Raw genomic sequence first — 13,645 nt, 5'->3', positions numbered from 1 at the left:
GTCAGCCATTTTGCCTCCTTCCTCCAGCTTCTGATCCTCTTTGTTAAGAGTACAGACTGCTGTATTGATTTGAAGACCATGTTCCAAATTGCCACCAAGCCTAAAAAAAACAGATTGTAGAAAAGACAGCTTCACATGCATAGACACAATGACTCCAATATCAAATTTATTCGGCTGCATTAGCCACTAATTGTACAATATTTTTGTCAAAGCCCAGCTCACAGTACAATCTCATATGTTACATTCAGGCTTTGACACTATTTGGAAAAATAAACTTAATTCAACCTGTAGACAAATATACTACAGACAGAGTAAATTACACTGAATTTTTTTCAAGTTATATCAGACAACTGAAGAACTCAAGGACAGAAATCAATGCAAAGAAAAAGAAAACAAAGACTACTCCATTTGCCTAACTGGAGTATTCCAGCTTGCAAAATGGAACTGGAGATCGAGGATAACATGTTGGATATCCCCAAGTTAATGGTGAATCAGGGATGGGACATGCCATCAATATGACGATTATAAAGAAAATAACAGCACTAAAGAGTGAGAACATCTCCAGTACCAGATGGTTTCTATTTCAAGCTTTTAAGGTATGATATTGTAGGGTGCCCTTTGTACAATTGTCCAAAGTATTTTTTTAGGAAATTGTTTCTTCAGACTGAAGAATTGTGAATTACTCTGTTTACTTTAAAATGAGGCGCCAGGGAATTGTAGATCAACCAGCCCAAAATCATGTTGCCAATAGACTACAGGAGTCTACAATCAAGAATCAAGTGACTGAACATTACAAAATTTTTCATCTATCTGGGTACACCAACATAAATTTGTAAAGCAAGTCATGCCCAATGAACGTGGCAATTTTTAAAAAGGTGAGCAATGTAGTGGATAGGGAAGTGCCAAGAGGTTTTATTTATATCGACTTCCAAAAGGCATCTGATAAAGTGCCTCATAAAAACACTTCAAGCCAATACTGAAGTTAATGGAACTGAAGCAAATTAATGATCAGATTACGAAATTGCCGCAAAATGCAGTAGAGAGAATGGCCAAGTACTTTAATTGGTAGGAATTAACTAGAACAATCTGTGCTGGGGCCTTAAACTGCACACTTTGAAACTGGAATTGGTGTGATTCCAGCAATGTGATTGTAGGCAATGCAAGTTGAAGTATAATATTACACATATTAATTTTTTAAACAAATTGGCAAAATGAACTTTAATGTAGGCAAATATTGGGCCAGACACGAGACCTAAATAAAGTCTTTCCTACATCTAAAAGTCTAGAGAAAATGAAGGGGAAAAATAACTGCAGATGCTGGAAATCTGAGATAAAAACAGAAAATGCCTGAAACATTCAGCAGGTTAGGCAGCATCTGTGGAAAAAGAAACTTTAATGTTTCAGTTCTAATGAAGGGCCTTCAATCCGAAACATTACCTTTCCTCTCCTTCTATGGATGCTGACTAACTAGCTGGGTGCTTCCAGCATTTTCTGCTTTTATTTCAGAAGGCCCAAAGATACTTGGGGGCCTGTGTAAATGCCAGAGAATCATATGAATATTCAAATGTCACAGACAAGTGCAGAAAACAAATCAAAAAGCCTAATGGAATACTCAGTTTTATACCCAAGGACTGAAATACAAGGGACAGAAGTTGTGCTGCAGCAGTAGAAAACTCTGGTGACATCTGGTAGTGTATCCAAATGGAATGACCATATCCTAAGGAGGATGTATTTGGTGAGACTGGTAAATAGATTTACCAGAATGTACCCAGTTAAGTTATAAATAGAGCTTACACAAACTAGACGTACTGGCTGGAATTTAGATGGTTATGAGCGATTTGATCAATATTTTCAAGACCTTAAGAAGAATTGGATGGCCCAAAAGAGGTTTTTCATTTGGTTAGGGACTCTAGGATTAGGGGAAGAACTGGGCTTAGTTAGAAAACACTGCCACACGCAGAGGGTAGAAATTTGGAACCCTTTTCTACAGGTAGCAATTGATGTTGGTTCAATTATTGATTTTAAATCCAAGACCAAATGATTTCTGATAAACAAGGGTAATATAGGAAGGGGTACAGAGTGACAGATCAGTCTTGAAATCACCAAATGGCAGAATAGGGTCAAGAAGCTAAATTAACTACATCTTTTCCTAAAGCCAGTTATCAGAGTGGCATAAATCTGTCACTTCGATTGGAATGACAATCATTTGACAATGCATTTTTCTCTTGTAATGTATGAGAAGTTAGTATAAATTCACATACAATTGTATTGTTCTTAGAAAAACCACAAGTAGAAATTTCCAAGGGAATATAAATGTTCTTGTGACCACAAGTGCAGTGGTACAGTCCTGTCTTCTCAAACCAAGGGCCAGAGTTCAAATCTCAGATCAGACAGTAAGGCGCCTCCAAAAGTTACCAAGCCTACAATCAAGCTGGACTGAACAGCACATGGTAATTGAGGGAATCCATTCCGTCATACTCCTGTAAAGCCAGCAAAATAAGCTCAAAATAAAAAACAGTTGGAACTTGCCACCTCTGCTGTATATATTTGTGTCCGAAGTGCTGAATCTATTTATCACAATGGAACATCTTTTTAATTATCAACACATCTGCAGCCCAGACTTGCTTGGTCTTTTTAATGAAGAACAATACGAGGGCTGGAACAACAGTGGAGCTCAGAATATTTAATAACCTAAAATGAATTTGACTTTAAGGGTTACAAACCTTTCCATTTAAAAATAAACTCTTTAACTACTTATTTGTACGAACATATTACAGTAATACTAGAAAGAATGTAACCTGATGCTCTGAGCCAGCCAACACAGCACCAACTTGTGCCAACCAAAAGAGATCAAGTTGAATTCTTGGTTTATACCAGTGACCACAGCTGTTGCAATCACTAAGGCATTACAATTGTCTGTCACTTCCTAGCACTGGGGCCCTTTTCAGCAACTCCTGAAGTGTGGACACCAAAATCAGGCATAGGTGAGATGATTCTCAAGGTTGAACAACTTTCCTTCTTCATTTGCAGTCATGTTGAAATATGGCCTCTTAAGCAAAGTATTGGGAGAGCAAAACATTGACCCATAAGCCCTTTATGGGATGAGGGGGCATGTTTGAGGATGCAAGAAGCTCAATAGATTAAGGCACCTAACCTAATTGTTTCTTTTTCTATCAAATGCCGAGTTTTATCAGCACTTTTTTTTGTGTACAGATTTCCAGCATCCACAGCATGTTGCTTTTGTCCCAGTTAGTTTCCTTTGGCTGCTCCAGGACTGGGTGCAAATTAGCCATAAACAACTCATCAGATGGAACAAGGTGCAGGAATACATTGGGGTGTAGGTGGACAGAAGAAAGCTGGCTAAAGGAGGAGGAAGAGAGGGTAATCAATGCTAAAATCTGAGCTATTCATTCATCTGCACTTAGCAGACGGTGACCACTCAGGAGCAAAGTACATACAGCTGTTGGGTAAAGGGCACCTGCATTATTTCATCCTGGTACTCAGACCCTGTGAGATTTCAGGGCCACACCAATCCCTGCAAGAAGCCAAACCTCATCCCACACTTACCAGATGATAAACGTCCACTACCTCAGCCAACCTCGTGTCAGCCCACCTACGGGCGGCAGCCCTGGTGGTGGTGGCGGCGGCGGTGGTGGAGGTCCAGGAGGTTGTCCCCCAGGTGGCACTGTGGGGGGAGGGTAGCTGGTTGGCGGAAGACCCAGTCCTGGAGGAGGTGGTACCGTGTGGGCAGGTGGAATCCGAGGAGGGGGCAAAAAAGTAGGATTGTACCCTGGTGGAGGATATCCTGGAGTAGGTGGAGGGATATTAGGTGGATAAGTAGTGGGAGGAGGTACAGATGGATTAGGATAAACATGTGGGTGGTAAGGGACATGAGTTGGTGGTCCATAGGATGGTATGCTTCCATAGGAGGGTCCATCAGTCTTCATCATAGATTGCAAACTCTGGAAACCTTCCCCAGACATGTAAGAGCTAGTTGTTGACATTCCCATTATGTAGGCAGCAGAGGGAGGAGGTCGCTGGGGCATCTGTGGCTGTTGGTGTGCAGTAGGAGGAAGAAGAGGTGGTGGGATGGTGGCTTTGGCCACTTCAGAGGAGTTTCCTGTAGAAGGTGGTTCACTTTCAATAATGGTGGTCCCTGTACTTATTGATGGCTTGCGCTCTGCAAGTTAAAAGAGACGAATTTTATCTTCAGATGTTTAACAAATACAGAAACACAAGCACGCACGCACGCATGCACACTTACAGTAAAAGGGAACAGGGCAAACAGTATTGTCCAACAGCCAGAGGATTCTCTCAAACATGAAGGAATAACATTTTAGGAGCAGTTGCAATGTGTCTTCAATGGCTCTTGGATTATACCTCAGCATGAAATCAATAACTTCAAGGATTTGGGTGGATGAAAAAGAGATGTGTGAATTGATGGAAAGAGGAAAGAGTACAACAGGATCAGAGATTGGTTTGAGGGCCACATTCAGCTAATCTGAACGCCCTAAGTAGGGAAAATAAAATTTAAGTATTTAGAACTGTCAAACAATATAGAACTACATATTCCAGATAAATCCTAGTCTCCTGAAAACAGGATCATGCTTGCAAAATTCCACATAGCCTAGTTATTCAACTAAAATTGAACAGGGCCTAGTTAATGACCCAGATACACTAGGCCTAATTAAAAGGCTGAAGATGACAGAACTCAAAAGATGCAGGAAACTAGAAGGATAACATCTAGCATCAAAGGGCCACAGATAGACTACGGAAATGGGAGGACATATGGTAGATGAAATTTAACAGCTGCGAAATGTATTTTGGTTGGAAGAATATAGGTCTATAAGAAATATTGGTGCAATACAACAGGGATGCAGGAACAGAAAGACCAAGGAGCATCTGGACAACAATTTGTGAAGCTGACAGCACAGGTTGGAAAAACAAGGAAGATGCGTTAATAAACACTGGTTAAGTATCAAATGAAGTACAGCTTTCATTCCTCGATGCAAGGATGACATAGCCTTAAAGGACATGTTGAAGCAACTAACAGAACATTACCAGAGACAAGGCATTTCAGTTATATGGAGAGACAACAGATCTGGGGCTGTTGTCCTTACACCAGAGAAGGTGAAGAGGGAATTTGATAGTGCTTTTCAAAATCACAATTGGCTTTGAATAAATATGAACCCGTTCTCAGAAACAGAAGGATCAGTAAACAAAGACAGAGATACAGATGCTGGGAAAGAACCAGAAGCATGTTTTATGCTGAAATTTGTTATGATCTAGAAGACTTTGCCTGAAAAGATAGGAGTATATAGCAATTTTCAAAAGCGACGCAGATAAACACTGAAAAATACAGGGCTGGTTGGCAGAAACTACTTCTGGAAACTGTTAAACTGCACAAATTTATCAACATGTATAGACTGTAATGCATCAGCTATTATGTTTCACATTAGCTTTAGAAGTTATTAGAAGCACTCAAGACCAGGAAATGTTGAAAGAAGGCATCCTGCAAAATTCCCCAGACTTAATCATCTGCAGACAAACTGTAAATACACATTGTCAGTATCTGTCAAAGGGCAACATCCTGACTGGAACTTATTCACACTGAGCTCTTAAAAAGTACAGAGAAAGGATTACAAGTCTGTAGCAGGCCATCACATCAGACTAATTTAACAATTATAATATTACTAATAAAACAAATTAATAAAACAAAAATTGCTTTTAAAATATAGCTTTACCAAAACAATGATTTACAAAATTACTGAGCAGATAAGCTTACCTGGAGGAGGATGGCTAGCTGGTGGAAGTGCTGGATGAGGATTTTCCAGTTTGGGAATTTTAGGAGGCTGCAGATCTGTAATGAATTGAGAAACATATCACACAAATAAAATTTGAATTTATAAGCACTGCAGTCTGATTTAAAACCCAACTGTTCACTAGAATACTTGCTGCTCCCACCCAGATTTCACTGCACAGGTGAATCTTAACCTCAATTTAGTCCTGAACAATAGCTATACAAGATTATGTGCTATATATAGCACAGAAACAGGCCAGTCACCTCACATTTATAATCCACTCGAGCCTTTTCCTGTCTTTCCTCATCTATCAGTGTTAACCTTCTATTTCCTTTCCCCTTGCATGCTTGTCCACACTCTCCTTAATGGAATCTATACTGTTTGTTTCAACCTCCCTGTGAGTCCCACGTTCTCATCACTCTTTGGGTAAAGATATTTCTTCAAGTTCCTACTGCGTTTTCCCAGTCATCATCATAAATTGATGGCCCCTGGTTATGCTTTCTCCACATGTGGAAATGTTCACCCTGTATCCACTCAATCAAAGCCTTTCATATTTCAAAAGAGCTCTATTGAGCCATTCATTAATTTTTCCTCAAGGGATAACACTCCCACTTTGTTCATACTTTCCCGATATGTATACCCTCACATTTCTGGTATTATCCTTGTAAATCTTCTCTGCATTCTCTCTTGTAGCTCTGCATCCTTTTCATAATATGGTGACTAGAACCATAAGTGATATTCCATGTGTGGTCTCGCCAAGGTTCAATGCACATGTAGCATAAAAATGTATTACTTTTCGCTTTTGTTCCTCCAAATATAAACAGGTGCACTTGATTTGTTTTCTCAATAGCTTCACTAACCTGCGGCACAACTTTAGTAATCGCTATGTTTGCGGTCTGAGATCCTTTTGTTCCTTTACCCTACATAAACTCTCACCTACAAGTAATAGAGACCTTCCTACTCATCCTACCTCAGGATGTACTAACCTCACATTTAGGTGTAATGCCTCATTTGCGAAGACATAAGATATAGGAGCAGAATAAGGCCATTCAGCCCATCAAGTCTGCTCTGCCATTCAATCAGTTCTGATTTTTTCCCCCTCAATCTCATTCTCCCACTTTCTCCCCATAACCCTTATCCCCCTTACATATCAAAAACTTATCATCTCTGCCTTAAATACACCCAATGACTTGGCCTCCACAGCCCTCTGTGGCAATGAATTCCACAGATTTGCCACCTTCTGGCTGACGAAATCCCTCCTTATCTCAGCTTTAAAGGGACGTCCCTTTATTCTGAGACTGCCCTCAGATCCTAGACTCTCCTACCAAAACAAACATCCTCTCCATGTCCACTCTATCCACACCTTTCAGTATTTGGTAGGTTTCAATGAGATTCCCCTCTCATCTTTCTGAATTCCATCGAGTACAGGCCCAGAGCCATCAAACGCTCCTCATACGTTAAGCCTTTCATTCCTGGGATCGTTCTTGTAAACCTCTTCTGGACCCTCTCTAGGGTCAGCACATCTTTCCTCAGAAAATTGTTCAATGTTCTAAGTCCACTCTGACCAACGGCTTATAAAGCTTCAGCAGCACATCCTTGCTTTTATATCCAAGTCCTCTCAAAATAAATGCTAACATTGCATTAGCCTTCATCATTTGTCCCTTCTACAAATTTATTAATGATTTTCTGTAATTTTATGCAAACTTCCTCAGTACCTCCCTATCACCACAGTCTGGTTTCATTAGCAAATTTAGAAATTGTTTTTGATTCCAGATTCTAAATCATTAATGTCATTTGTGAACAATAATGATTCCAGCGCCAACAGTTAATAGAACACTATTCACCACCTCTCATTTTGAATAGCTTCTCACTTTCTGCTTTATCATGGAGTCAGAGTCACAGCATCGAAACAGGCCCTTTTACCCACCATGTCCATCTCGACCATCAAGTACTCATCTATCGAATCTCATTTTCCAGCACTTGGCCTGTAGTCTTCTATACCTCGGTGATTCCAGTGTTTGTTCTTATATAAATGTTGTTGGGAGTACCCATTCCACTACCCCTCAGACTCTAGATTCCAAACACACTGAGTGGGGCACAAAAAAAAAGTTCTTCAAAGAATCCCCTCTAAATCTACTCCTCATCTTAACCTTATGCCCACTAGTTCAAAACACTCCTGCTATGGGATAAGCTTCTCCTTTCTACCTTTTTTATGCCTCTCATGTGGTATACTTCAATTAAGTTCCCCTCAGCCTTCTCCAATCCAGGGAAAACAAACCCATCCCTCCAGTCTCTCCTCACAAGTGAAATGCTCTACATCAGGCAACATCCCACTGAATCTCCTCTGCAGCCTCTCGAGTGCAGTCACATCTTTCCCATAGTGTAGGAACCAGAACCACACAGAGCACTCTGGCTTTAGTCCAACCAACATTTTATATAGTTGTATCATGATGCCCCTGTTCATATATTCCATGTCCCAACTAATGAAGGCAAGCTTTCCGAATGCCTTCTTAAACACCTTACCGACCCCTGCCGCCTTGGGATCCAGAGGGATCTTTGGACTTGCACAACACTCCCTAGGCCACTACTCTTCACTGTGAATATCTTTGCCTTACTGGTCCTCCAAAATGCATTACCTCACACTGATCAAGATTAAATTCCATCTGCCAATGCTCTGTAGTCTTCTATACCTCAGTGATTCAAGTGTTTGTTCTTATACAAGCTTATATTCTTACACACAAGCTTATTAATATTGTCCTGAAACCCAAGACTACCTCCTCACTATAACAAAAGTTTTTATATCATCTGCAAACATACTGATTATACCTATGTTCATACCCAAATTGTGTATAAAACACAGCATGGGTCCCAGCATGAATCTGTGGTACACCTGTCAAAGTCTTTCCTTCACCAAAATAACCCTTCACCATTGCCCTGTCACCTAATACCAACCAATCTCCAACCCGATTTGCCAACTCGCCTGGATACTACAGGCTCTAACATTATGAAACCAGTCTCCCATGTGGGACCCTGTCAAAGACCATACTGTCGTCCAAATAGACCATATCACTTAATTTGTCCTCATCAATACAGATATTACCTCTTGGAATAAAGTCAAACAAGTTGTTCAGACAGGATCCCACCTCAATGAAGCCATGCTGATCATCTTTGGTTAATCAACCCCTTTCCAAGAGGAAGCTTGATCCTCAATTTCCACCACCGTCCCAATAACTTCCCTATCAATGACATTAGACTCACTGGCCTGTAATTACCTGGCTTTTCCCTGCTGCCCTTCTTGAATAAAGGTACAATATTTGCTGTCCTCCAGTCATCTGGCACTTCACCTGTAGTTAGTGAAGATATAAAAATCTCTGTCAGAGCCCCAGCAATCTCCACCCTCGACTTCTATAGTGGGTTGGGATACATCTAATCAGGTCCTGGGGATTTATCCAATGTCCTCCTTTTTAGTGTTAACTTGTTCTAGAATTTTATTGCTACCCTCCCTGAATTCTACTATGTCAGCTTTAGAATTCTTTAGAATTTGAGGTGTGTGTGTGTCTATACAGATTGCTCCTATGGCCCCCACTCTTTTCCTAGTTACCTGCTTGCACTTAATATAATTACAAAATGCTTTGGGATCTCCTTAATCTTGTCTACCAGTGATATTTCATGCCCCTCTACTCTCCTATTTAAGTATACCCTTACAATGTCTAAACTCCAGCTGGGCCTCCCATGCTTTCAGATTTTTATATATATATATTTACTTGCCACTTTTCCTTTCTTTTCCAACCCTCAATATCCCTTCACATCTAAGGGTCCCTGGACTTGTCTTTATCCATTCTGCTACTTGCCCACGGACTGTGTATTTTCTGACCACATTCACTAATCTATTCTGAGACAATTTATGGAAGGCCTTTTGAAAAAATACATTATTTACATCTACCGCATTGACAGAGCCACTGTTGACTCCGATACCTCTTCAAAAAAAAAGATTAATAGGGCTGGTCAAGGAGGACTTTCCCTTACAAAAACCATTTTAACCAATTATTACACCATTATCTCTCATTATTCCTTTCTAGATATTCTATTCACTTCTTTAGTAGGGATTCCATAATGTTCAATGGAAGCTTTAGTGACTGGATGGCTCTGTGCAGCAGAGATAAGGAGTGGGCCCCCTGCTTTCCATAACATATTGGTTTACACCTAAATGCAAGAGCTGTGATTAAGAACCTTTCCAATGATAATAAAATCGGCAGTGTGGCTAAGAGTAAAGAAAGAAATTTCTAGGCTGCAGGAAGATATGAATCAACTGGTTAGCTGGGCACAAGGGTAGTATTTGGAATCCAATCCAGAGAAGTGAGAGATAATCCAGAGAGGTAAGCAAGGTCTGATAATACATAATAAGTGTTAGGAGAGCAAGTACAGAGAAACATGGGGATCTTAGAAAATGTGACAACACTAAGGAGTGTGCAATGGATAGATAAGGTAGTTAAGGCATTTGTGATACTTGTCTTTAAGCAGTAAAGGCATAAAATACAAAAACGTCATGCCAGAATTGCACAAAATGCTAACTACGCCACAGATGGAGTAATATGTGCAGATCTGTTCATCATACCACATGAAGGATTTGATAACACCAGGGGGTGCTGATGTTGCTAGTCCTGGAGAATTATAATTACAAGAGACCGACTGCATTAAGGTAGTTTCCTTTGGAATAAAGGTCATTGAGAGAGGTTTTAACTGAGATGTACAAAACAATGAGCCACTCAGACAAGATTTAAAAGACAGACCTATCAATAAATAGGCAATACAGTTTTAAATTAATTGGAAGGAGGTTTGGGAACGGATTTGAGGAAAACTTTTTGTACGCAAGGCACAAGGAGAGGTGGGGGGGAGGGGTGGTGCTAGGATGTGCTATTTGAAAGGATAGTGGTGAAAGAAAACTTCATCACATTTAAAAGGTACCTGGATGAGCACTTGAAGTATAACCTACAAGGCTATAGGCTGAGATCAAAGTGGGAGAAATCTAGACACTTCCATTTTTGGTTAGCATGGACATAACAGAAAGAAAGGTATTTTTTGATGTCTGATTTCTTTTAATGAGTTTATGATCTCAACATAAACAAAATCCTAAATGCTAAATGTATGCTTAGAGTGTATCTATGAAGGTAATTAAAATCCAAAAGTGCAATACCCATTGCCTTGCCATCTTCCTTTGGAGAAGCAACCTAACAGAGGTAAGAACAAACAAAAAAAATGTTAGGTTCAACATGCCACTGAGATGCACTGTCAAATGATAGAAACAGTGAAGTTACCATATGGGTACGGAGAGAAGTTACACCAGTTACATCAGGTTTATAAGTCTGCATACCTATACATCAAGAATAAGTTGAGCAGAAAGTGGTGACTCCACATTTACACCATTTCACTCACCGCAGCTCGTTTGATCTGTCGAGGTGGTGTTGACTGAGGCGAAAGTTTCTTGGCCTGCTGCACCTGTATTGGTGGTAGTGGTTGCTCCAAGCTCGGGATTGCTGCCAATTGATGCTGGGGGGCCTGGGGCATCTGCTGTTGACCCTGGGAATACAGGTCCAGTATCTGATGGCAAATATCTACACAAGACCAAAAGCCAGGCATCAGGCATTGTAACTGAACAAAACTTAATAAAAACAGAGCAGGCAGGTGTGAAATAAATTAGCCAATAATGCAGCTGACGTAAGCAAGCCAAGTCCCAATTTAGGAAATTAGCTACAATGTGATTAATGAGAATATTAACACCCCAGTAAATTTGGAAAACAATCTAACCCTGCTAACCTATATAAAAAGATGCCTCAACAGAAGATATCAGAGAATCATTATTGAAAATCCAGCATGTACTACAACAGGTTCAGCAGGAGCATTAAACAACTACAGGATAGTCTTAAGCAACTGCTGGGTTGGTAGAATGACAGTGAAATTAATTACCCTCTGGAAACCTGCTGAGAGACTACTTAAGATTATCAATCAGCTATGGGGAAAATGAATGGTGAGCCCTATGCAGTTTGCCCACCAACCCAAGTAGATTTTCTCTTCCATGAAGATGATCATTAATGCTCTGGTATATTCCACGAGCTGCTCCTGCTGTACCACATCTCTAGCCTACTGATAATCATCTGCAGGCATCCCAGCCAAGACTTGTACCACCCTAGCTTCATCAACCACACATGGATTTCCTAGTAGAATTTATTACTTTCCAGTGGTGCCTACACCTTACTGGCTGCAACGCACTCTGGCCAAGGAAGTTGCAGGGTGATAAAAGACACCATAATCAATTTCACTGCTTTTTATCCTCAACAGAAAGGCTGAGGGCAATGTATGACCCCACTACTATCTGAGCTAAGACAGCAATTACAATGAACCAATCCTTTCTTGGTAGCAATGTTAAATACCACATTGTACCATCAAATGAATCAACCGGGAACTCTCCACACATTTTACAACAAAATTAAATTTGGTTAAATCATAGCGAAACGAAAGACATGACTGCACTCAATTAGAGTGGACTCTAATCCTAGTACAAGGGGCCACTTAGTTACTGATTGAAAAGTCCTCACTGAAACCAGTGAAAGCTTGCTTCCAAGAATCTCATCAATTATGCCGTCAAGGGACGTTTGGAGTTCACATTTTCATTTGTTGGTTTAGTTCAGTGTCAATTTATGGCATCCTTATTTCTTGCTGCAAAAGAATCACTCGTACCAGATCTACTTTGAACCTTATACGTTAAATTCAATATAAAAAAGAAATACACCTCAGGTTAGACATACATGCTTACTTTAAATCAATCTGATAATATTTTCTTAGTGCTCTTAGAACTGGATGATTACTTGAAAGGAAACATTTTGGAGAGCTATTGAGAGAGGATGTGGAGTGGATCTAGTGGGATTGTTCTTGTGAAAAACTACCACCGACTCATGGACTCCTGCCATATGATAATCTCTATGATTGTGACTGTTAACTGTACCTTCCAGTAACTCGACAGGCACATCCTGTACAAACTGCTCCCACCATCTCCTGTAAATTGGCTTGGCCGACCACTCCTGAATCTCAAATTTACACAGCCTACCAGCTAGGTACATCACAGCCACGGCAATGATCTCAGGCTCCCACTGGAGACATAGCATAGTGCACAGGCTGAAAGACAAATAGCATATTGTTAAAGGAGCCATTGCAAAGCATCAAAAGCAAAGCCAAAAACAAATGATAAACAACATTTATCCTATTAATGTAGGATTAGCCTTTCATGTCTATGTTAAGGAGAGTACATTTCAAAAGATTGCTTACCTGTCATTTACAAAGGTCCAAGCCATTTGCACCAGCTTTTGAAGTTTGTTTTTGTCACCTACAGAAAGAGAAAATTGGACTAACATTATGTGTAACCTCTAAGCTCAAAACCTATGAATCAAGAAGAAAAACAGTTAGATTTGAAGCTTAGAGTTTATCTACTACAAAATAAATCAGTACTTAAGTGCAACAACCCTTGTTATTTTCACATCAAATCTGAACAAAAAAACTAGAACACCTTGGTAAGTTCTTCCCCTTTAAGTCATTCACATACATTAAATTTCACTTTGTCACACTTCTTGACCAGCCCCTTGATTGATCTGAAGTGTCCAAGTTCATGTCTCAATAGCAGAAGTGGCCTCCAGGCCTATTCATAAAGGTCAAATCTATGTCCTTATCAATCCTAAGTTTGTGGTGTCATCTTGCTTGGTGTTCTTGGTGCCTAAGAATTTCCATGACACACAAAATTCAAACAGAATAAACTGACGAATGAACAACACAAAAATAGAATGGAATCCCCACCC

The 13,645-nt window shown here is 40.1% G+C and overlaps 1 protein-coding gene across 4 annotated transcripts in view; it reads right to left on the bottom strand.

Annotated features, from left to right (window-relative positions):
- Window positions 1-149: 149 nt before the first annotated feature.
- ccnk (cyclin K) overlaps window positions 150-13,645 on the bottom strand; it is a 29,509-nt gene continuing 16,013 nt past the window's right edge. The window contains exons 6-12 of one of the 4 annotated variants that reach the window (XM_052026242.1): window positions 13,122-13,200; window positions 12,802-12,971; window positions 11,235-11,413; window positions 10,996-11,029; window positions 9,074-9,145; window positions 5,786-5,860; window positions 157-4,180 (exon numbers count right to left, since the gene is read on the bottom strand). In XM_052026242.1, the coding sequence (XP_051882202.1) occupies window positions 3,585-4,180; window positions 5,786-5,860; window positions 9,074-9,145; window positions 10,996-11,029; window positions 11,235-11,413; window positions 12,802-12,971; window positions 13,122-13,200 (1,205 nt within the window). In that variant the 3' untranslated portion in view covers window positions 157-3,584. Of the gene's footprint in view, window positions 4,181-5,785; window positions 5,861-9,073; window positions 9,146-10,995; window positions 11,030-11,234; window positions 11,414-12,801; window positions 12,972-13,121; window positions 13,201-13,645 lie in introns of all 4 variants that reach the window. The other 3 variants (XM_052026251.1, XM_052026260.1, XM_052026269.1) reach the window with 3 other exon arrangements.

Source organism: Pristis pectinata, chromosome 1 (genome assembly GCF_009764475.1).
Source record: "Pristis pectinata isolate sPriPec2 chromosome 1, sPriPec2.1.pri, whole genome shotgun sequence".
NCBI classification, from domain to species: domain Eukaryota; kingdom Metazoa; phylum Chordata; class Chondrichthyes; order Rhinopristiformes; family Pristidae; genus Pristis; species Pristis pectinata.
Note: the sequence above shows the minus strand (reverse complement) of the source record. Positions and strands in the feature narration are given on the sequence as shown.